This window comes from Gymnogyps californianus, chromosome 22 (assembly GCF_018139145.2).
Source record: "Gymnogyps californianus isolate 813 chromosome 22, ASM1813914v2, whole genome shotgun sequence".
NCBI lineage: Eukaryota > Metazoa > Chordata > Aves > Accipitriformes > Cathartidae > Gymnogyps > Gymnogyps californianus.
In genome coordinates, this window is record NC_059492.1 from 384,316 (window position 1) to 405,458 (window position 21,143).

Below are 21,143 nucleotides of genomic sequence, written 5' to 3' on the forward strand. Positions count from 1 at the left end.
TTCTGATGAGAGCTCCTCCCCAGCCCAAAACCTCCTGGGCTTTCATTTCCTCTAAGAACTTGGCTGCGGCAGGACAGCAAGCTTTACTTGGCCGTTGCTACTGCCTTTGCAAGCGCTCCCCTTCCCTCCGTGACCAGACATCCTCACTGGCTGCTCTTCCCAAAGGCATGGACTGGCTGCCAGCCAACCTCATTAGCATGCTTTTATTTTGTTTTTAATTTAAGCTCCCAGAAGCAGTCTTACGGGCATAACTGGGGCTCTGTCCAGTCCATGAAGGGTCAGGTTCTTCGGTCCATCTTGACAGCAGCTGATGGGGAAGGGGGAAGGAGGGAGGATGGCAGGCGACGGAGGGAAGGAGACTGCTGCAGCCTCCATCCCAGCACAGATCTGTAGCATCACTACAGGAGCGTCATTTCACCCTTCAGGTCACCCTGACATGGCCTGACAGAGACAGAGCCCGGCTGTTTCCTGGTCCCGTGCTCCACAAAGCCAGCCCCCCTGGTGCAGCCCACCCTGCTGAGGCAGGGCAGGGTAGAGCAGGGCCTCCCACCCTGTGCAGCGCTGTTGCTGCGGAGCTCCCTCATGCTGGGGGAGTTCGGGTCCCGCTCAGCTCAGGTGGCTTCCGAGCCCCTTGGACACCCCATGCTGTTGCTGTGGGGGACAAGGGTGATCCCGCGGCAGCTCAGGGCATGTCCAGCTGTGGTGCCAGTTGTGGCGTTCATGCACCTCTGGGTGATTTGGAGCTTCCCCTGAGCAGGACCCGGAGCAGCAGGACATCCTGGTTTGCGCAGCAGTTTGCTGAGCACTTGCACAACGCCCGGCCAGGCTGGGAGCTCGGCTGGGGCTCCTGGTGGCTGCCAGGCACCCGGGTACACAGCCTGCCTCTGCTCACCCTGGGGCACCATGCTGAAGGGCACGCCAGGTGCTTCCCTCTATAATGGCCCTGGGAAAGGCTGTCTGCACCCTCTGGAGAAGAGCCAGGGAAGAGCTGATCCAGGCAAAGAAGCCCAGATCAGTGCTGGGGCTTTGCCTGCCCCGGGCTGGGGACATCCAGGCACTGGCATGGACAGAGGGTGGGTTCTGGCACTGTGCTGGCTGCCCTGATGCTGGGCAGCCCATCGCCTCGAGATGCCTGAACCCAGGCAAGCCAAAAGTCAGTGTCTTGGCAGGGCAGTGTTGCTGCTGTCCCCCTTGCCCCCTCTGTCAGTGCCCCATCTCCCCGGCTGATGAGGAGGTTGCTGTGTCGTGGCTCGGAGCCAGGGCTCACCAGCCCAACAGCAAAAGCATGACCTGAAGGTGCACCAGGGTCCGTGCCAGCTCCTGGCTCTCGGAGAAGTTTGGCTGGTGCCCTCAACTGGCGTGGCCCAGGGGACACAACCCTCAGCCTGTCCCTGGTGGCTCTCCCAAGACATGACACCACACCATGGGGGACCCTGGTGCTCCTCACAGCATGGACATGGCCAGGGCCTACCATGGGCTGTTTGCTGTAGATGGCATTTCATGAGAAGAGCCAGGAGAGCCAGCCTTCCCGGGGAGCACCAATGTGGACTGACCTCTTCTGCTTCTGCTTGGGCCCATGTTGTTCCTCAGCACCCTAGCTGCAGGCTCAGGCACCTCTTTGTGCTGGTGATGGACTTTGTGGCTCCATTCCTATGTTTCACACTGAACCCAGGCACCAGACTCGGTGTTTCAGTTCCTGTAGGTGTCTGCAGGTGTGAGGTTTGTGCAGGACATGGTGCAGATACTCCAAGCTCACATCTGCACTGTGTGCAGGTGCTCCAAGCTCACATCTGCACTGTGTGCAGGTGTAAGAGCAGTGTCTGCATGGAGGGCAGGTTAACCATCAGCATGAGAGCTACAACTCAGGATTTATGGCTTAGCTGGGACCATGTGTGCAGCTTTGCTTATCACTGGTGTCTCCCTGAGCACCCCACCAATTTGCATTACTGTGATGAATGGTCTTCAGGCTGCCACAAATAATGGTGGTCACGATGTGAACGTGGATGGGCCAGGTGAAGGCCTGCCATGCTGTGGTGTCTCAGTGCCTGCTGAAGGTCCCTGAGATAAAAGGAGACTTGGGATGGCTGGATTCCTGGGTCTGTTTAGCCCCAACACAAGTGTGAAGGAGACTCTGCTAGGGAATGAGTCCGTCCATGGGATATATGAGTTTCCTGGCACTTCCTTTCCTTGAAGTTATTAAGTGAAAGCTCTTCTGGCCTCTGCCACTCGTCTCTTTGGAAGAAGGATGCTCAAATGCTGCCTAATCCCAGATCTAACCAGGGACACAGAATGGATTCCTATTCTGCCTTTAGAGGAAAATCCCAACTTTGCCCTCTTTCAGGATCATCATAAGCAGAGATACTTTGAGGAAACAGCTTTAAGGGCTTTCCAGATCTTTGCTGTGGTGAACTGCCTTTCCTCTACAGCTTATTTTATTTCTCATTTCCTTTGAGCTGATGTCACACATTTCCTCTTCTCTAGTGACTCTGCAGTCATGCTGCAGTTGCTCCCATTCTGGTGTCCTGTTCTTGAGAGCTGCCTGCGTAGAGACCTCCCAGCCCCAGGTCAGAGAAAATAACGCTTGGAAGAAGACCGAGCATCCTCAGTAAAACACCCATTACTGCTCTACTAAAGCTGAAGATGGACATATTGTGCTGAATCCTTTCAACTGTGGTAAGCAGAAAATATACTTTAGTACTATTTCTCTTGGAATATACTTTTGCTGATGGCATAGCTTGTGTTAGCGTGGTCTTTGCACCTTGCAGCCATGAGCCAGTAAATCCTTATTGGGAGAGCATGGCCCATGGGAGAGAGCGTAGGCTGGGAGCAGAGTCCACAGTTGCCCCGGCCACACTCTGCTGCGCAGCGGGTTACTTCCACCTCTAATTCTGCATACAATGGAGCTGATGATATAAACCACTTGGGATTATCGGCTGGTGTACTACTGTACAAGGTAGTGGCTTGGGCTAGAATTGCCAGGGATTTTGGTAATGCAGCGCAGCCTGCTGCAGCAGAGAACAGGACCCACACCCGCCAGCCCGCACCCTGATCACTGTGCCTGTTCTCCCTTCTGCTGGCATGGAGAATACTTAGGTGTTTTATACAAAGGGGAACTGCTTCAACAGGAGAGGCTAAGTGAGATGCCCCATATAGTACTCCAGAGTCTAGGGCTTAGGACACCTCACAAGTATATGGGAGACGTGAGCTCAAGTTCCTCAGGCTGAAGAGGGAAGTGGGTATCGAATAAATTTAGTGGGGAATGGTGCCATGCTCTCTTCTAGCTGTATTTTGTAGAATATCTGGCTTGACAAGTGAGAAGGGAAAAACAACTCTCTTGTGATTCCCTGAAGGACCTTGGCATTGACACTGCACAGCCTACTGATGCAAAGACAGATGAGCTCTACCAAGTGCTGTTGGGGCCAGGAGACAGCACTGCCATCTCCTACAGACCACCTTTGCCAGAGATTTCTAGCAGACTTGACAACGTAGAGCACATCTTTGCATTCATCTCTCCAGGTCAGAGCGCAGCCCCTTAGCTCAAAGCCATCTTCTGTGCAGGGCTTTGCAGTGGAGGGGGATGTGCAGGTTCGCTCTCCCTTCCACCCCATCTACTAAATCTGGCAGCTGATGGGCAGGTCTGGAGACCCCACCAGTAAAGTTCACCAGAGCTCCCAGCCAAAGTCTGGAGGCTGCCATGGCCATGTACAGCAGCAGAAATGGAGGGGTAGACGGACAGTGCCCCGGAGCACAGTCTAAAGGGACTTTGTGCATAACAGTTGTGCCTACCTATTGGATGTGGCCACTTCTCTCCTCCTCATGAATTCTGCTAGTGGGATGCATCACCTTTTTTTTTTCCCGCACTCTTGGTATATTCAGGTCAGGTGCTACAGTGATAGAGCACCTTTCATTGCAAAGATTCCAGCCCCAAGCACCAAAACTATTTGCTGAAGTTGGCAGATAGTCAGAACAGTGGGTTTACGATGCAGATTTGAAAAAAAATTAAGTTCTCTAATGATCTTAGGTAATCAGGACTTTTTTTTTTCTTATTCTAACGTCAGAATAGTGTATCAAACACAAAGCTCCCCACTAGTTTCTCTTGCCCCTGCACAGCCTCACCCCTTCTCTGAATGTCTGCATCTGCTAGGTGCCCTCCCGAGCTGAGAGATGCAAACCCTTCTAACTGGCATATGTCCTTACCAGAGATGCTCCCTCAGTGGGTGGGAGAGCTGGGCTTAAACATGGACATTTATTTAAGGCCATGTTGTGACAATTATGACTTTTCATACATGGATAAGGGTATGGAAACAGATCCGTGAGATGACCAGTAGGACTTGCCTTGGGTCCTGCATAGATCAAAGGTAGAACAGGGACCAGAGTGTGGGCCCCTGCCTGCTCTGGGACCTCTCTGCATGGCAGCAGGAACTGACACGTTACTCCTCAGGGATGTGCCAGACCTCTGTGGCCAGACCCCGATGAGGATGGCCCAGACCATCCTTACCTCCTGGCTACCACCACCTGAATCAGCTACTACCCTTTAGAGATCAGTGGGTTCTCAGCAGGGTGGCAGAGATCAAGGTTAAAGAGGACAGATACATGTTGTCACCTGGCCAACTACTAGTACTGCCACAGCTACTTGTTAATTCACATGGAACATGGCTGTAAGATTGAGTTTAAAGACACTCAGACCCCAGTGCTGCCCAGCATGCAGCAGCCTGTGAAGGTCCAAGGACAAGTTGTGGATATCTGTAGTTGTCATGTCCTTAGGGGAATTGTGAGGGGTGAGGAGGGACAGGCTCGGGAAGATGACTATTGTGCTCCTCTCTTAATAACTGGAAAGAAGTACTGAGGGGTTTGCAGAGTTTTCTGAAGAAAGGGAGAGCTCTCTTGAGCTAGAGCTGACTTCCCCATTTGCAGAGGAAAATTGCAAATGTGCAAATGAGGAACCAACAGCACATGGGCACAAAGAGAGACTCAACCCAGAGAGGGTGAGATGGGGGTTCATGGCACTATGTGCTGCTGGGGAAGATCCAGAAAGTTTCGAGGCAGGAGGGTGCCTTCTCAAGAGGCAGCAGTCTTTGGGGGAAAATGCTTGTTGTCCATGGGGCTGGCAGAGCTGAGGCAAGCACAGTACAACGTGCAGCACCCGGCATTCCCATCGTAACTCGCACAAGAAGTTTAGGCTTCATGACTGGTGGTACAGTTTACTCACTCAAGGAAAACCACCATGTTCTGCAAATTAGGTTAAAAACCCAACAAGGTTCCCATCAGCGAGCAACCTAGTGCCCTTGCTGGTGTCTCTCAAACTGCTTTACCTTCATTAGTCAGTTATCTTCCTATGAAGGAAGAAGGAGAGAAAAACAAGCAGATCTGCAGGATTGTGTCACGGAGAGGTGAGTACCTGCCCAGCATCAGACAGGGAGTTGGCGCTAGAGCCAAGAACAAGCATGTACGTCCTCTGGATGGTAAAAGCAGCAGGTTAAAGTATACAAGGGATTAGACCAAATCCATGTAAATCTGAGACAAGAACACGTATAGTATTGATGATGCAGGAATTTGATACGTCCAAACTGTAGGCAAGATTTGAAGAAATACTAACTGAGGTAGGGACTGGTAATATTAAAAACCTGAAGGCGTCTCTTTAGGGACAGTGTTTGTCAGCAGCCTCACCAGTGACACAGGAAAGTACAGAATTGCTGCTGCTGACACTTGCATTTGCTGCAGAATTGGGGGAGGGGGGAAAGGGAGCCAGGCTGGTTTGATGTCAACCTGAATTCAAAAAGATGGCACGATAGACAACAGCCAGGATTTTAAGAGAGATAAACTGTAGTTAAAATCAACAATGCACCACAAAACATCACCCTTTAGGACTAGTGACTCATCTTTTACATCATTCACTGAGTAAAAAAATTGAGAGGTCTGGTAGCCTATGAAGTGAATGTGAGATCCTATGGTGCCTGCAACTAAGGAAACAAATACAATCTTTACAAGTGTAAGCAGGAAAATGTCAGAAAACAAGTAGAGGGCAACTCTGGAAATGGCACTAGTGAAACATTTTTACCAACCATTTATACCAACCATTTTTACCAACAATTTATAATTGTTTCACTTCTGGAATTTCTAGGTTAAAACAAACATAGGCAAGTTAGAAGGCACTAGGAACCACAGGGGAAAAAAAGTGACCCAGAAAACCTGTTTGCTTATAGTAAAAGATTAAGAAGCTTGAGACGGAGAAGAGTAACAGATGATTTTATCTACGAACCCTCATGTAGAAAAGTCTTTTGAGATTACAGATTAGTGATCTGAGATCTGCACTGCAGCAAATGCTGGATGAAGACACAAAGGCTAGTATGGTGTGGAAATGGGATCAAAGAGAGGACCAAGGGGACAGGGCAGGTGCCTGTGGCTGGAGCCAAGGCATAGAGCAGAACTCCTGTGGTCAGAGACAGCTGAAAATGAAAGGCAGGTTTTGTCTCAGCAATGGCACCATACCAATCAGCTCATTTTATGCTTTATATTATTAGGTAAGAAGAAAAGCTACAGCAGGAAATTCTGCTTCAGATGTGCCCACTCAGCACCACGATGTCTGGAAAGGGTAAAGGTGCTGCTGAAGGTAGTGCTGATTCCTACATTTCATGCCACATAGACTCTGAGTTTCGCTACAACCTCTTCACTGTTTTCTACAGCATCATTTTCATTCTGGGCTTTGTTGCCAACTGCTACGTGCTCTGGATTTTCAGCCGTATTTACCCCACCAAGAAACTCAGTGAAATCAAGATATTCATGGTGAACCTGACAGTAGCTGACCTGCTCTTCTTGGTTACGATGCCAATGTGGATTGTTTACTATCACCACCATGGAGACTGGATCATGCCTGAGTTCCTCTGTAATGTGGCTGGCTGTTTATTTTTTGTTAACACCTACTCTTCTGTTGCCTTTCTGACGGTCATTACATACAACCGTTACCAAGCTGTGACTAATCCCATTAAAGCTGCTCAGTTTACCACCCAGAGAAGGGGTATCTACTTATCAGCAGCTATCTGGATCGTAATAGTGGGCAGCTCTTTGTATTACCTTTTTGACAATAATACTAATCAGGAGGAGACTGATTCGAAGAATTTCACGCGGTGCTTTGAGCACTATGACTCTTCTAGCAGTGTTTCAGCTGTTCTCGCCATTCATGTCATCATCTGCATCCTCTTCTATATCATTTTCCTTCTTATACTAAGCTGGAACATCATCATTATCAGGACACTGTTCTCCAAATCAGCGCATCCGCGGAAGAGTGCTCATGTCAAGCAAAGGGCGCTCTGGATGGTTTGCACAGTGCTGGCTGTGTTCATCATAAGCTTTGTACCTCATCACATAGTGCACCTGCCCTGGACCCTGACTGTTCTGGAGCAGTGGAAGAAGGAAAACTGTCAGTTGCGCCAACAACTCAATGATGCTCACCAGGTGACTTTGTGCCTCTTGAGTACAAACTGTGTGTTGGACCCTATCATCTACTGCTTCCTCACCAAGAAGTTCCAGAAGCATCTTTCAGAAAACCTGAAAACCATGAAAGGGAGTCGCAAGTGCTCCAGGCAAACCACGGACACAGTGATTGAGGGCACCATTCACCAAGAGGACGCCATTAGAATCTAGTTCAGCCCTGTTCTGATTGCAGATTGAGATGCGTGAACTAGTCACTCATCTTTTCTCAGGAAGAGACACTGAGGGACACAACAGAGGACCAGGGTATTACATTTCCTTTTTCCCATTAGACAGAAGAATGGACGCTCATTTCTTCTATCACATGCAACTGGCAGAACTGGAACCGGTAGCAGTCTGGCAGACAAGCACCTTCTGTCTGGGCTGATGTTCTCATCAGCACTGAGAACAACTCAGACGATCTGCTATTAGGTGAAAGAAATGTGTCACTGAGCCTCTGCAGTGAGCAGCTAGAAGCTAAGTGCACTGAAATTATCCATTGTGTCAGCCCAGATAGCACTGTCCCTGGTCCTTTGCCTGCCCAGCTCCCACAAAGAATCCAGTATCAGAGTTGTAAGAGACTCCTAAAAGACCCAGAAGAACAGACTGTGCTGCTAGTATCATCAAGTGACTTTTCTAAGCAGCTTGCATGGTTCTGTGAAGAGAGTGAGCTGAAGAAGCTCTTGAGTGGCTAGAAGGGACGTAATCCGAGGAGTTCCTCAAATACCATCAAAGAAGAGATCTGCACCTCTGATCCGTTCTTATCTACTCGCATGGTCTGCTGGGGTCCATACTTGACAGATGTCTGGGTGTAGCTATTATGAACTTTTGCCTTTGCTCCTAGCTCCTGAATCAGTCAAGTAACTGGACTAGTAGGCAAGAAAAGGAAGATAAATTGGCAGTGCCTCAGTCGCCATCCCCAGATCAGCATTATGTCCAAAGGGGACTATTGTCTGCCCTGGCTTCTTGTATGATAGCAGAACTGGCAAACCAGTGGCCTTTTGCACTCAGTTTAGTAATTTTTGGCTGACTACATATGTCTGTGGAAATCCAATCTCACTTTGGAGGCTCCAGATAACAGAAGATCATTGTCGGCATGGGCATTACGATAAGTAGAAAAAAAAGCTTAAAACGCTTCAGTATCTTTGTTCTTATTTATTTAAGTTAGGGTTGTAGCAAGCAACTGTACATTATTCCTTCCCCCAGCCTTTCTATTTCTGCTACGAAGAAATGAAGCTGACTAGTTCTTGATACCCTACCACAAGTGAAGTATTAGGTCAGGTCATGGCCATTTTCTGAGTAAATCAGTGCTGCACAGTGATACAGGACACTTGACAGACATGTAATTCATGCATTCCGAACAAGCCTGGAGACTCCTCACTCAGGGCTGGCTGCAGTCAGTTGGGGCCCAGGGCAAAGTGGTTTTCCAGGGGTGCTTATTTCTGTTACCAATTATGAGACACTTGAGGTTCCTTTTCTGATGCAAATTGCTCAATCCAGCACAGGAAACTGGGCAGGGAAGGGAACTTACTTGTTTTCACAACAGTTTTTGGTTCCCTAAACTACATAGGAGAGTCTGGCTGATGACAGGAAAAGTGTATCTATCTGACCTGTGACACTGATTATTCATATGCAAGGACAGCAGCCTTCCTACACCCACCAGAGAATGTGAAAGATGAGCTCAAGTCTTTCCAAAGATAGGACCAACATTTGTATCAGACTTTGCCTATATTCAGTGGAGATACAGGTCCTTCAGATGTATCTCCTGAAGATCCTAAGGCAGCTTTTATGCTTACTTGTGCAAATGAGCAGAAGAACTAAGAAATTTCTTTTTCTAATGCCATCTGCCAGGGCCAGCCATGCGCTCCAGGCCCAGTGCCAGGCAGAGGAAAGAATCTGATCACAACATAAACGCGTTTCCCTCTTGGTCCTGGACTTTGCTCCAGTGATGGCCACCCACAAAGGCCACACCTGCTGGCACCTCTCAGCAGAGAGGTAATTCCCTGACTATGTCCCTCAGCCATGTTCAAAGCTTTGCCCTAAATCTGCAGTCATCCGAGCCACAGCACACAGCAAGGGGGGCGATTTCTGTAATTCAAAAGCCTAAATCCCACTTGCTGGAGGAACCTGCCTCTGTATTTCTGCCCTCCTCAGATGGCACATGCTGGCTGAGGAGCTCTTGCAGCTGGCAGACAGGGTGGGGCTTTCCTCTTTTCCCCTTGCCACCCGATGTGATAGCAGAGCTCTCTTGCTTCACAGCCCCTAAAGCACTGAACAGATGGAGTTTGGCAACTCTTAGAGGAAATGGAAAGGGATTTTATGTGGAGATCTGGTAAATGCGTGGTCTTCTTCTATTGATTCCTGGAAAGCTTGCAACAGAGTTTACAGTTTAGGCTACTTACTGTGGGTAAATAACATGCTTTACTCCACAGACAACAGCTGTAAGGCCAGTGTGGGCTCAGAGAACAAATGTAAACTTGCATCTAAGGAAAAGGGCAAGTGGAGGAAAAAGCCCTGAGGACACTTCAGGAGGATATGTTGCAGTAACTAAGTCAGTAACAATGCATTTCTAAAAACCAGTCTGAGCTTCTACTTCTGTTCCTGGAATTACTTTCTCAGTTTTACCGCAATGTTGCATTACTCCACTTTACTTTGCAATAAAATGGATCCTCAAAAGTTCTTTTAAATAAAGCATGTTCCCCAAGTGTTTTGCCCTTTAACTTCTCCCACCTTCTCATCTTTCTGTATTTATACTCAAGGGAAAAGCCTCGTGTCCTGGTTTTGGCTGGGATAGGGTTAATTTTCTTGCTAGTAGCTGGTACAGTGCTGTGTTTTGGATTTAGGATGGGAATAATGTTGGTTGATAACACACTGATGTTTCAGTTGTTGCTAAGCAGTGTGTTTACACTAAGTCAAGGACTTTTCAGCTTCGCTTACTGCCCTGCCAGCGAGAAGGCTGGGGGGACACAAGAAGCTGGGAGAGGATACAGCCAGGACAGCTGACCCAAACTGGCCAAAGAGGTTATTCCATACCATATGATGTCATGCTCAGCAATAAAACTAGGGCGGAGTTTGGCAAGGGGGCCACTGCTCTGGGACTGGCTGGGCATCGGTAAGTTGGTGGTGAGCAATTGCATTGTGCATCACTTGTTTTGTATATTCTAATTCCTTTATCATTATTATTTTCCCTTCCTCTTCTGTCCTATTAAACTGTCTTTATCTCAACTCACGAAATTTTACTTTTTTTTTTTCAATTCTCTCCCCCATCCCATTGCAGGGGTGGGGTGGGGTGAGTGAACGGCTGCGTGGTGTTTAGCTGCCTGCCGGGTTAAACCACAACACCTTGGTAGCACGCTGACACAGCTTGAATTTGGTGTTATTTTTTTTAAGAATCACCATGTGAACTCCTGGGAGAGGTGAAATTAAAGGCTCAGCAAGTTTTGACCTGCTAAAAGGGAAGGGGAAAGAAATAATTTCAGAGAGGAAACAACTTCTGAAAAATCTGCTATGGTTCTCCAAAACCCAACCAGGCAAAAACCCCCGAGCTCTGTGACCTGCACACATGGGAAATTCTCCACAGGCGCCCCACCGCACGGCTCTGACACTCCGGCTGAGAAGTGACGCGCTATTTTAAATAACTTGCATTGCAACACCTACAGCAATAACTTAGCAAACCAGAGAGACGACCCTATAAGCGTAACAAAAAACAAACCCCAAAGCAAGGCAGCTGCGGTGACTCCCGGCCGAGCCGGCGCCGCTGAAGCCCCCTTCACCCGCTCTCACACGGCGCCCGCCACTGGCGGCACCGGTTACCCGTCTCGATGCGGTCGCGCTCGGCACTGCCGCGGCGGGCGGCGGGCTGCGGGCCCCGGGGCGGCCGCACGCTCGGTCCCGCCGCCGCCATCCCGCCCCGGCCTGAGGCGCCGCCGCGGCCGCCTTCGGGTCGGCGGCGTCACTTCCGTCGCCGAGCGCTCTGCTTCCGGGCGGCGCTGCGGCGGGCGGGGGCGAGGAGGCGCGGGGCCGCCGCTGCCATGTCCGCTGCGGGACGCGCTCCCGGGCCCGGCTCCGGAGCCGCCTCTCGGTAAGAGCCCGCTGAGGGACGCCCGGCCAGCGCTGCGCGCCCGGCGTCGCTGCGGGGGACGGGGGGGGGCGGCGCGTGGCCTCCCCCGCCCTGAGCGCGCGTCGTTCCCCCCCCCGGCGCCGCTCCCCCGCCTCGGGCCGGGCCGGGGCCCGGCGGGCCCCAGCTCGTCGGCCGCGGGGGCGCAGGCGCAGGCGGCGGGGACGACGCGTGTGTGAAGTGCGTGCTCCCGCCCCCTCCCTGAGCGTCGGCCCGAGGAGGCGTCGAGGGGCGCCGCGGTCAGGGCCGGAGCGGTGGGGCTGGGTCAGAGCCCGGGGCTCGCTGCCCCCGGAGCACGGCGGCGTCCCGGCCCGGCGGGGCGTGCCCAGCAGTCCTGGTGCCTCAGCCGCTGCTGGTGGTGCTTGGAAGAGCTGGGAAACAGCCAGAAGGTGCAGAAAGACACTGACTGACTCCCTTAGCTTAGCTCAGGTAACGAGGAGTGGCTTGTGCGAGGTAACCGGGAAGAAGAACTCACCCTGGGACGTGCCCGGCGCTTGGTGGGTTGTTCGCAGGGGCAGCAGCAGTAGGTAGCCTCAGCTCAGGGCAGCCCTGCTCAAAACTGTGTTGGCTTTGCAAGGAGACAGTTAAACGTATCTGCACTTAGTCGTTGTATGGGTTTAGTTGCTCACACGAGCTTGTGCAGACAAGTCCAAGAGGATGTGTTTGGGCTTGGCAGGGCCATCATCAGTTAGGCTACACAAGCTGTGTTGGATCCAGATCAGCTCTGCTGGACGTTCCTGGTTCTGGGAATGCTGCGCAGAGTTGCTGAAGCTTTATGTGGAGCCAGCTCAAGCACAGCATGCCTTATGAGTTTGGTTTCTGCACTGCATGGTGTGGCTAAATTGTTTCCAGACTAGAGCTAGCCCTAGCTGTAGTAATTCAGATGGAGCATCGTACAAAAAAGTCTTGGTGGACTTCGTTTTCGGTATGGAGCTAGCTCTGCTTCTGTGATGCACTTAATCTGTAGTGCAGTAACTTCCAACTGGTAATTAAAAGTCAACCATACTGATTAAGATAAGATTTTTATGATTATCATTATCTGCCTCTATTGTTTGGTTTCCTTCAGTTTTGTCTGTGGCAGATTATCTTAAATTCATGATATGGAGTAAGATAGGTTTTGTTGAGAATCATGGCAATTCACATGCCTCGAGTCACTGTTTTCATAATAAGCTACTTTTAAAAATGCATGAAGATAGTGGCTTCCTCAACCTGCAAAACTACTGACCTATCAGACTGGACCTATCATGTTTTGGGTTTTTTCTTATCACCTCATGGTGTGATACTTCTTACTTGTGCAGTTCTGTGATCCAATTTTTGCCACACAAATGATGAGCAGGGAAATAGACTGCTGTATGTCTAAAAGGTAGCTGAGGTTAAGGTCTCGCAGTTTACAAGCCATTAGAATTCCTGCACAGCGTCTTCCTGCAGCTTTGGCCTCCCTCTCAGCTCTTCCACGCAACCTCAGCAGCAGTTATGGCACCTTGGTAACTGTGTATGGTTGGGTTGTGTGACAGATTTGATTGAAAAACTGTCACTTGCCCATCACAGATGTATGCAATAGCTGTAATAATTCCTGAGTAATTGGTGACTTCGGAAGGATTTATAGCTTCTCAAAACTTTGCCCTGTAAATATCCAGACGTTGAATGAGTTTTGAATTGAATATGTCAGAGTACACTTTATTAAACAGGTTTCCATGTTTTGTGGTAATGGGCTGGAGTACCTCTACAGCAGATTTCCTAACGATTTACAGTACGATTTCCTAACTTTTGTGTACCAAAGGGTAGTTATATATGACTAAACATAAAACTGGATAAAATATACTGAAATATTTTAATTAAATGAAAAGCCTAGCAAGTAGTGTGTTCCCGTGTGCAAGTCGTGTTATGCAGATTCAAGGCTTAAAGCAGATAATACATCACTGTGGACATGAGTAACTCAGTGCCTGTATTCTTAGTTATCAGAAGTAGGATTAATTTTTTTTTTCCCCCCTCCCTACAAGTCTGTGCTCTTTTTTTTCCTGAAAGGTGCTCCTAGAAAATGGATGTTTGTTAAAACTTGTGCTGGGTCTGCAAAACCCTGTGATTAAAAAAGGAGCTGTCAGTATGAAGATGTACAGGAAACCTTTGAGGCCTTAAATGGAATCATGTCAAGATTTAACAACTGGTATTTTATGTATGAAGTCGCACCAAGCAGTGTCTACAGACAACCCACCTCTAGACAGCATCGTCTCTTGCAGCGGCTCCTGAGTGTTTTTGTCACCTAAACCATGACCAGTGGCACACACTGGTTAGTCGTTAAGTTGAGGAAGGTCTTTTTCAGCTCTTCCTTGCTTTGTCTTATCATTAATTTATTCTCTTTCTTACATCCTAATTTGTCTGGAAGTTTTTCCTTTAATTGGTTAAAGGGCAGCAAAACAAGCATCTCTTCAGCAGTGTTCTCTCTGGTGGCCCCTCTCTAGCAGTGATCAAGGATAGTTCATGTGGATGCTATGACTGGAGGCACTCCAGTACCTGAGGGAGTAACTTCAAATCCTTTCTTCCTTCTTGCAGTCGCCTCCAGAGCTTCAGTGAAGGTGGTGCTGCAAGGGTTCAGATCTGCTCCTAATGGGTTACCCAAACCTGATGTTTAGGAGAGTGCTGTGGGGAGAAGACACTGCATGTCATAGCAGGCTCTTCAGTGTATGGTGTCATTTTGGTCAACACCACACCAGTCACTGCTCTCTCGTCTTTTCCAAGTTGTCACCAGTCAGTCCCATAACTGGGCAATATAACTAGAAAACAAGCTTTGTATTTAGAAAAATAATTTAGTATTGTGATGAAACTGATTGGGAACTTTTTCCATTTCTTAAATAAACTTTTGGGGTTCAAGGTATGGCTAGTCTAATTTCAGAGGTGATTGAACAGTTCTTCAGTTCTGCAAAGACGGGTCTCTCCTGAGTTGGGACCCGTCTGCAGAGCTATTCTCACATCCCAAGAGCTTCCTACTGAGTCTTGGAATTTGCATTGTTTGTGTTTGAATACTGACAGTGCTGTTTCTCTGGGAGTCACCAACTGGAACATAACATAAAGCGTATGGCACCTTGGGTGATGGTTCATATTTCTATAAATATATGTAATTCCATTTTGAAGATTTTACAAATCAGTCTCATACTAATGTCTTTTCTGTGGCAATTTTTTTGCCCTATTCTATTTGAGAGAGCTTAAGAAATTCTTCCTTAAATATGATTGATTTAAGATGATCAGGGTAGAAAAATGCATATTCAGGACCAGGATCATTTGAAAAAGTAGGTGATTAATTGTTCTTCAGAGCAGAAAAGAAAGTGGCAGCTGTTTTCAAAACCACGTGGAAGTATTCTGAAGTAGGCTCGATCACTGGTTCCCTATCAAAATTGCCCCACGCTGCTTTTTTGGTAAAGGCATAGTTGTTCTCGCATACTTATTAGGAAAAATACTGTCACAGAAAACAACCCTGTTGGTTCAAGGCTTTGAAGTTTACCATAGAAGTGTGGTCCCATTTGCAATATGTCTGATGTTTTGTTCAATACCTTTATAATAGCTCTTGAAATTTCAGAAGCCATTGCCTTGATTATTCTGTGTACTTTAAATCCCCATGCCTTGTCCATCCAGAACTTTTGGGGTGTAGGGAGGGGAGCTGGCCTTTCTAGAAGATAAAGGGACTCAAAGATAACAGGGACTACTTTTTTTTCTTCATTAGCTTGGCTGGTATTCTGGAGAACTATAAAGACACACGAGGCTTAATTCTTCTTTTTCCACTGTATAATTTTTTTTTTTTTTCTATCCAGTAATTCGCTCTCATGCCAAGCCTGCTGCTACATTGACCTTTCTGGATATGAGGAAAAATTTGTGACACGATAGTATTAACTAGTTGTAGATATTGTAATCATATCAATTATTTTAAGTGTGATTAGGGATGTTCTTTTGATGGTGATTATGGGGAGCTAACCCCACGTTATGCTATCTGTGCTGTAACAAGCGTCTCTGAGATACGGTGGAAGGAGGCTTTCACTGGGATGTGGTAATGCCAGGGTACCAGCTGTACAGAAATGGTGGGGTAGGGTATGTAGTGGGAGATGGGCACTGTGCATGAAGGATTTTTATAAGGGGTAACAGCATTACAAATACAGGAAAAGAGAAGCACTACTGGGTCTGTATGGGTGGAAATCCCAGACCTTAAATGTACTACTAGGATTATACTGGCAACCCCTGGATCAGGGCAGTGATAGTGATCGGGAGCCATTACGTGAGATCAGAGAAGCTGCAAATTTGGGAGAGTTACAGTGGGAGACTTCGGCTACCTGGACAGAGACCGATTCTGTGCCGCACGAGAAGGCGAGGTAGAGAGAACATTCTTCTAACTCAATAAGTAACTGCTTCCTACAGCAACCAAATTTAAACTGACGAGAAGCTGCTTTTCGGAGTGTTGTGGTGCATAGGACCTACTTTAAGCTAGTAGTGGAATGCCTTGTAGCAACCACAGTACAATTAGATATAACTGAGTAGAAAGGGACAGCAGACAAAATAAATCCAGCACATGGATATTCAATTTCAAGACATTAAAATACCTAAAAATGAATCAAGTAGTTTAAAAATCCCCCAGACCATAAAAGGATCTGCCCAAAAAGTGAGCAGCCTACAGGGAGCTTGGAGTCTGTTTAAAAAATACGGTGTCAGAAGCCAAGATACACAGTTTGAAAGTGAACAAATTGGTCTGTCGTCCCCCCCCCCCCCCCCCCCCCAAATCCCTGCGTGGCTCAATGGGAAAGCTGAAAAGCCATGATGGGGAAAAGATGAGCATTTAAAAAATGGAAAGCATGGCAGGTGAGAACAGGGAAATCTGTAGCATAGCAGGTGAAATGTAAAAGGAGAATTAAAAAGGGTGAAAAGAAAGTTGAAGAGCACCTTGCACAGGAGGCTCAAACCAGTAGTAATACATTCTCTAAATCCATCAAGAGCAGGAATCCAGGTAGTGATTGTGTGGGACTGCTCGGTGACCAAGGGTGATGGAACAGGCACCTGGGGATGGTAAGGCATAACAGAGAAGCTCAGTGAATTCCTTGTTGTCACTGTTGGTGCTAAAGATGGGCTCTAGGGGACATCCTGGGAATACCATACAGGTGACTGACTTCCAGCAGCAATAAGATGATAAACTTGTAAAGAACAAAATCACTGCTTACTGGAAAATACAGTCCACTGGAAAAGAGTCACCATGGCTTCTGTAAAGGGAAATTGCACCTTGTTAATGGAGTTCTGCAAGTGCACGGGTAGAGGGAAGCAACAGGTTGTCGTGGTTTAACCCCAGCTGGCAACTAAGCACCATGTGGAAGAAAATAATAATAGTGGTGATAATAAAATGACAATAATAATACTGAAAGAATTAGAATATACAAAACAAGTGATGCACAATGCAATTGCTCACCACTCGTTGACTGATGCCCAGTCAGTTCCCGAGCAGTGATCCACCCCTCCCAGCCAACTCCCCCCAGTTTATATACTGGGCATGATGTCATTTGGTGTGGAATATTCCTTTGGCCAGTTTGGGTCAGCTGTCCTGGCTGTGTCCCCTCCCAGCTTCTTGTGCCCCTCCAGCCTTCTTGCTGGCTGGGCGTGAGAAGCTGAAAAATCCTTGACTTAGTGTAAACACTACTTAGCAACAACTAAAAACATCAGTGTGTTATCAACATTATTCTCATACTAAATCCAAAACATAACACTACACCAGCTACCAGGAAGAAAATTAACTCTATCCCAACTGAAACCAGGACACAGGTATAATCAAATTTTCAGAAAACGTTTGACAAAGTTGTATTAAAGAAGCTAAGTTTCCCTAGGCTTGGAGGAGAGGTTCTCTATCAGTGGGAAGCTGGTGAAAGCATAGATTTGGACTTAGGGAACCTCATGAGGTGGCCTCCTTCAGTCTCCTCACAGAAGGTAGGTTGTTCAGGGTCTTGTCCACTGGGATTTGGAAAATGTGCAAGGGTGGACATTTCTCCACCCCTGTGGGTCACTCTTCCAGTGCAGACCACTCACACAGTGAATAAATTTTTCCTCACATCGAACTGGAATTTTCCTTGTTGCAATTTATGGCCATTACCGCTTTCTCTAGGCACTTGAGATGAGTCTGGCTGTGTCTTTTCGATGATATCTTTGGCCTAGCTTGAGACAAGCCTTCATTGCTGCCAGGACTCACAGCTGACTCATGTTGAACTTCTTGTCCACCACAATCTCCAGTTTCTTTCCTGCAGAACTGTGACGTCTCGGTTTGTCCCCAGCCTGTCCTGTTGCGTGGAGTTGCTCCATCCCTAGGGCAGCACGTAGCACTTGCCCTTGTTGAACTTCACGAGGTTCCTGCCAGTCCATTCTTCTAGCATGTCACAGTCCATCTGAATTGCAGTTCTGCTTTTCAGGCTTTTGGACTGCACCCCCCCAGTTTGGTCCTATCCACAGATTTTTTTGAAGCGGTGTTCTCTACTGTTGCACTGGTCAGATGTTAATATTGTGTCCACTATCAACTCTTGTACGTAGCTTTTTGTTACCAGCCACTAGTTAGATTGTAGACCTGTAATCACTCTCCTTTGAGCCTGGCAGTCCAGACAGTTTTTCATCCACCATGTAGTCTGTCCGTAGTTTATACCTGCCCAGTGTGGCCGTGAGGATGCTGAAGGACTCTGCATTACTAAGACGAGATACGGAATATTTATAGCGCTCTCATTGCACAGAGCAAATCATTTCATCAGAAAGGGCAGTCAGGTTGGCCAGGCACCATTTACCTTTGGTGGATCCGTGTGTCTTGTTCCCAGTCGCTTTCTTGTCCTTCATGTGCGTGCAAATGGTCTCCGTGTGGATTTGCTCCATAGTCCCCTGACACACTGGGGGCAGACAGGCAATTCTGACTGGCCTGTATCTCCCTTACTGCCTGTCTTGAAGGTGACATTTGCCCTTTTGCAGTCATCAGTCACCTCCTGGATTGATATGACCTTTCAAAAATGATAAAAAGCAGCTCCTCCTCCATCCTATTTGGTCTTACGGAGTTGTGTATGTCCAGTTTTCTTAAGGCGGTCTCTAACTTCATCTTTCTGTACCATTGTTAGTGTCTGGGAGCAGCAGGGACACGTTAGTCCGTAAGGGAAGGGACACTAAGTGTGGTAGCAAGACACGCAGCAGCAGTGGCCTCACCAGTAAGGGTACAGTCCCTCAGGACCCACGAGGTGAGCAGGGTAAGCCGGGCGATCGCAGGTAGCTGGGTTAAGGCAAGAGCCCAGGTTGGCAGACGGATCCACGGTGAGGCAGCGGCCAAGCTGGGAAGTCAAGTCTGTAGCTCAGGCGGGTGCCAAAGGTGAGAGCCACAGCTTAAAAGCAGCTCCCAGGGCAGGGAGTGGAGACCTCCCTGCTGAAGGGAGGCTGAAGCCTCCAGTAGAGCTTTCTGGAAAAGGTGACCCCAAGGTCACCAGCTGTACTATCTTGGCCCTGAGCCCAGGTAACCAAACCCCCAGGAGGGGGGATATGTGCTGGGGGCCCTGAGAGGTGGCATTTTCTTCCTCCAAGCTCTGCCACAAGGCACAAGGACTTGGGAGGCCTGAGAACAGACCTTGACGGTAAAGCCTGAAGCAAGGAAAACATTGAATACCTCAGCCTTTCCTGTGTCCTTGGTCAGTTGATTGCCTGCCCTGCTCAGCATCTGACCAACGGTTTTCTTGGTCTTTTGCTGCTAGTGTGCTCACAGGAGCTCTATAAGCTCTTCTTGTTGCCCTTTGCATTGCCTGCCAGATTTGAGCCAGCCAAGCTTCTGATCTTTGCAAGCCTCATCAGTTCTGGTGAAGTCCTCACATGTCTTTGCTTGACCTCCCATATGTTTCTTTTTTGAGCTTAGTCAGAAGTTCACTATCCAGCCAAACTGTCCTCCTTCTGCATCTGCTCATTTTCCTGCGTGTTGGGATGGACTATTCTCTTGTGCTTGGGGGAAACTGTCCTTGAGGATCAGCCATCTCTCCTGGGCTCCCTTGCTCCTTCAGGCCCTCCTGTAGTACCGTACCTATCAGATCAGTCTCCTGAACAAACTGTAATCTAGCTATTTATTTTGTTACTTGTCATCTTCACTTCTCCTGGGATCTTGAACTCTTACCATGTCACATCACCGCGTTAAAAAATTATCTTGGATGCATTGAGAAACCTGACTTTTGTTTGCCCCACCATGTTGCTCTCACAGCAGATATTGGGGTGGTTAAAGTCCCTCTTGCAAACTGTGGTCTGCGATCACTAGGTTTCTTCAGCTGTTTAAAGATGGCTTCATTCGCTTCTCAACAGAGGATCTGTAGTGGACATCCCCCACAATATTCCACTTTTTTGGTTACCCGTCTTATTCTGACTGTGCAAGAGGTCTGTCCATCATCCTGTAGCAGAGCTGGTTTGTCTGAGCATTTTTGTCACCCTGTATTACGTGTGCTGTCCCCTACTTGGTGGGTCTTCTCTGACAAACCTGGTTAAAAGCCCTCTAACTCGATTAGCAAGCCCAGGGAGCAGAGGACAGGACTTAGAGGTCACTTCAAAGGCTGGAGAAGAGACAGCACTGTAGTACCCTTAATGTTGGTGCTTAGATTGGTTTTGTCCAGCATTTTCACCAGTGATCCGGAGAAATGAATGACCAGTGAAATCTCCAAGTTTACTGATGTTACTGAACTGTTGAGTCATAAAAAGCCACACCAAAGGCAGAAGGATATTGCCAAACTGAGTGATCAAAAAGGTGGCAGAAGAGCTTCAGTGTAGATGAATTTACGAGAACTTAAAGTAATTAACATAAATATAGTTTAGATTGCTTTCCCGAAATCAAGGGTAATTCATCTAGGGAAAAGCAATCTAAACCATATCTACATAAGGCTGAACTCAGAACAGGCAGTTATGACTCCAGGAGGAGAACCTGAGGACAGTGATGGTTCATTGAAATGATTACTCGATGTTGGCTGTCATTAGGAAGGGCATTGAAAACAACAGACAGAGACATCATTTTGCCGCTCTGTAGTAAAGCTGTGGTTGCAGCCACATCTCGTATACTACGTGCAGCTCTGGTCGCTGCGTCTCAAGAGGGAGCGGAGAGGGGCAGAACAGTGATCATAGGGGATGGAGCAGATGCCTTACGAAGACAAGCTGAAGGCTGGGACTCTGATTTGGAGAGAGAATGTAATCAAGGTGTACAAAATCCTGAAGGCAGGGGACGTGCTGAAAGCGGAGCTGCTCGCCTAATCCTGGCATAGTAGGACTGAAGGCACTCGGAAGCTAGTTGCTGTGAAACAGCCGAGAAATTCTTTATGTGGCAGGTCATGAGCTGCCCCGGGCAGCTGTGGGAGCTGCCGACAGCAGCTGGTTCAGAGAGGGACCGGACAAATTCATAGGAAACAGGTCCGTGAGTGGATGCTGGAGGATGAGGCAGGGATGTCCCCTCTGTGGTCCCACGCTTGTGGCTGCTGGAGGCGGGTGCAGGGGGTGGTGGAGAGTGGCCAGGCTCACGCACTCCCTGCCGGTGGTGTCTGCTGTTGCTGCTGTTGGA

General features: G+C 48.3%; 2 protein-coding genes across 4 annotated transcripts in view; both read left to right on the forward strand.

Moving 5' to 3' along the window:
- The first annotated feature begins 6,558 nt into the window (after window positions 1–6,558).
- Window positions 6,559–7,834, forward strand: PTAFR (platelet activating factor receptor). The gene has a single exon (XM_050909826.1). The coding sequence runs from the start codon at window positions 6,559–6,561 to the stop codon at window positions 7,639–7,641; it is 1,083 nt and encodes a 360-aa protein (XP_050765783.1). The 3' UTR covers window positions 7,642–7,834.
- Window positions 7,835–11,483: 3,649 nt separating this feature from the next.
- EYA3 (EYA transcriptional coactivator and phosphatase 3) overlaps window positions 11,484–21,143 on the forward strand; it is a 61,101-nt gene continuing 51,441 nt past the window's right edge. For all 3 annotated transcript variants that reach the window (XM_050909738.1, XM_050909737.1, XM_050909739.1), the window contains exon 1: window positions 11,484–11,548. The gene's annotated coding sequence lies outside the window, so the exon portion shown is untranslated. The remainder of the gene's footprint in view (window positions 11,549–21,143) is intronic.

Coding starts and splice junctions, on each gene's coding strand:
- PTAFR (XM_050909826.1), top strand. CDS start 6,559: ATGTGCCCACTCAGCACCACGATGTCTGGAAAGGGTAAAGGTGCTGCT.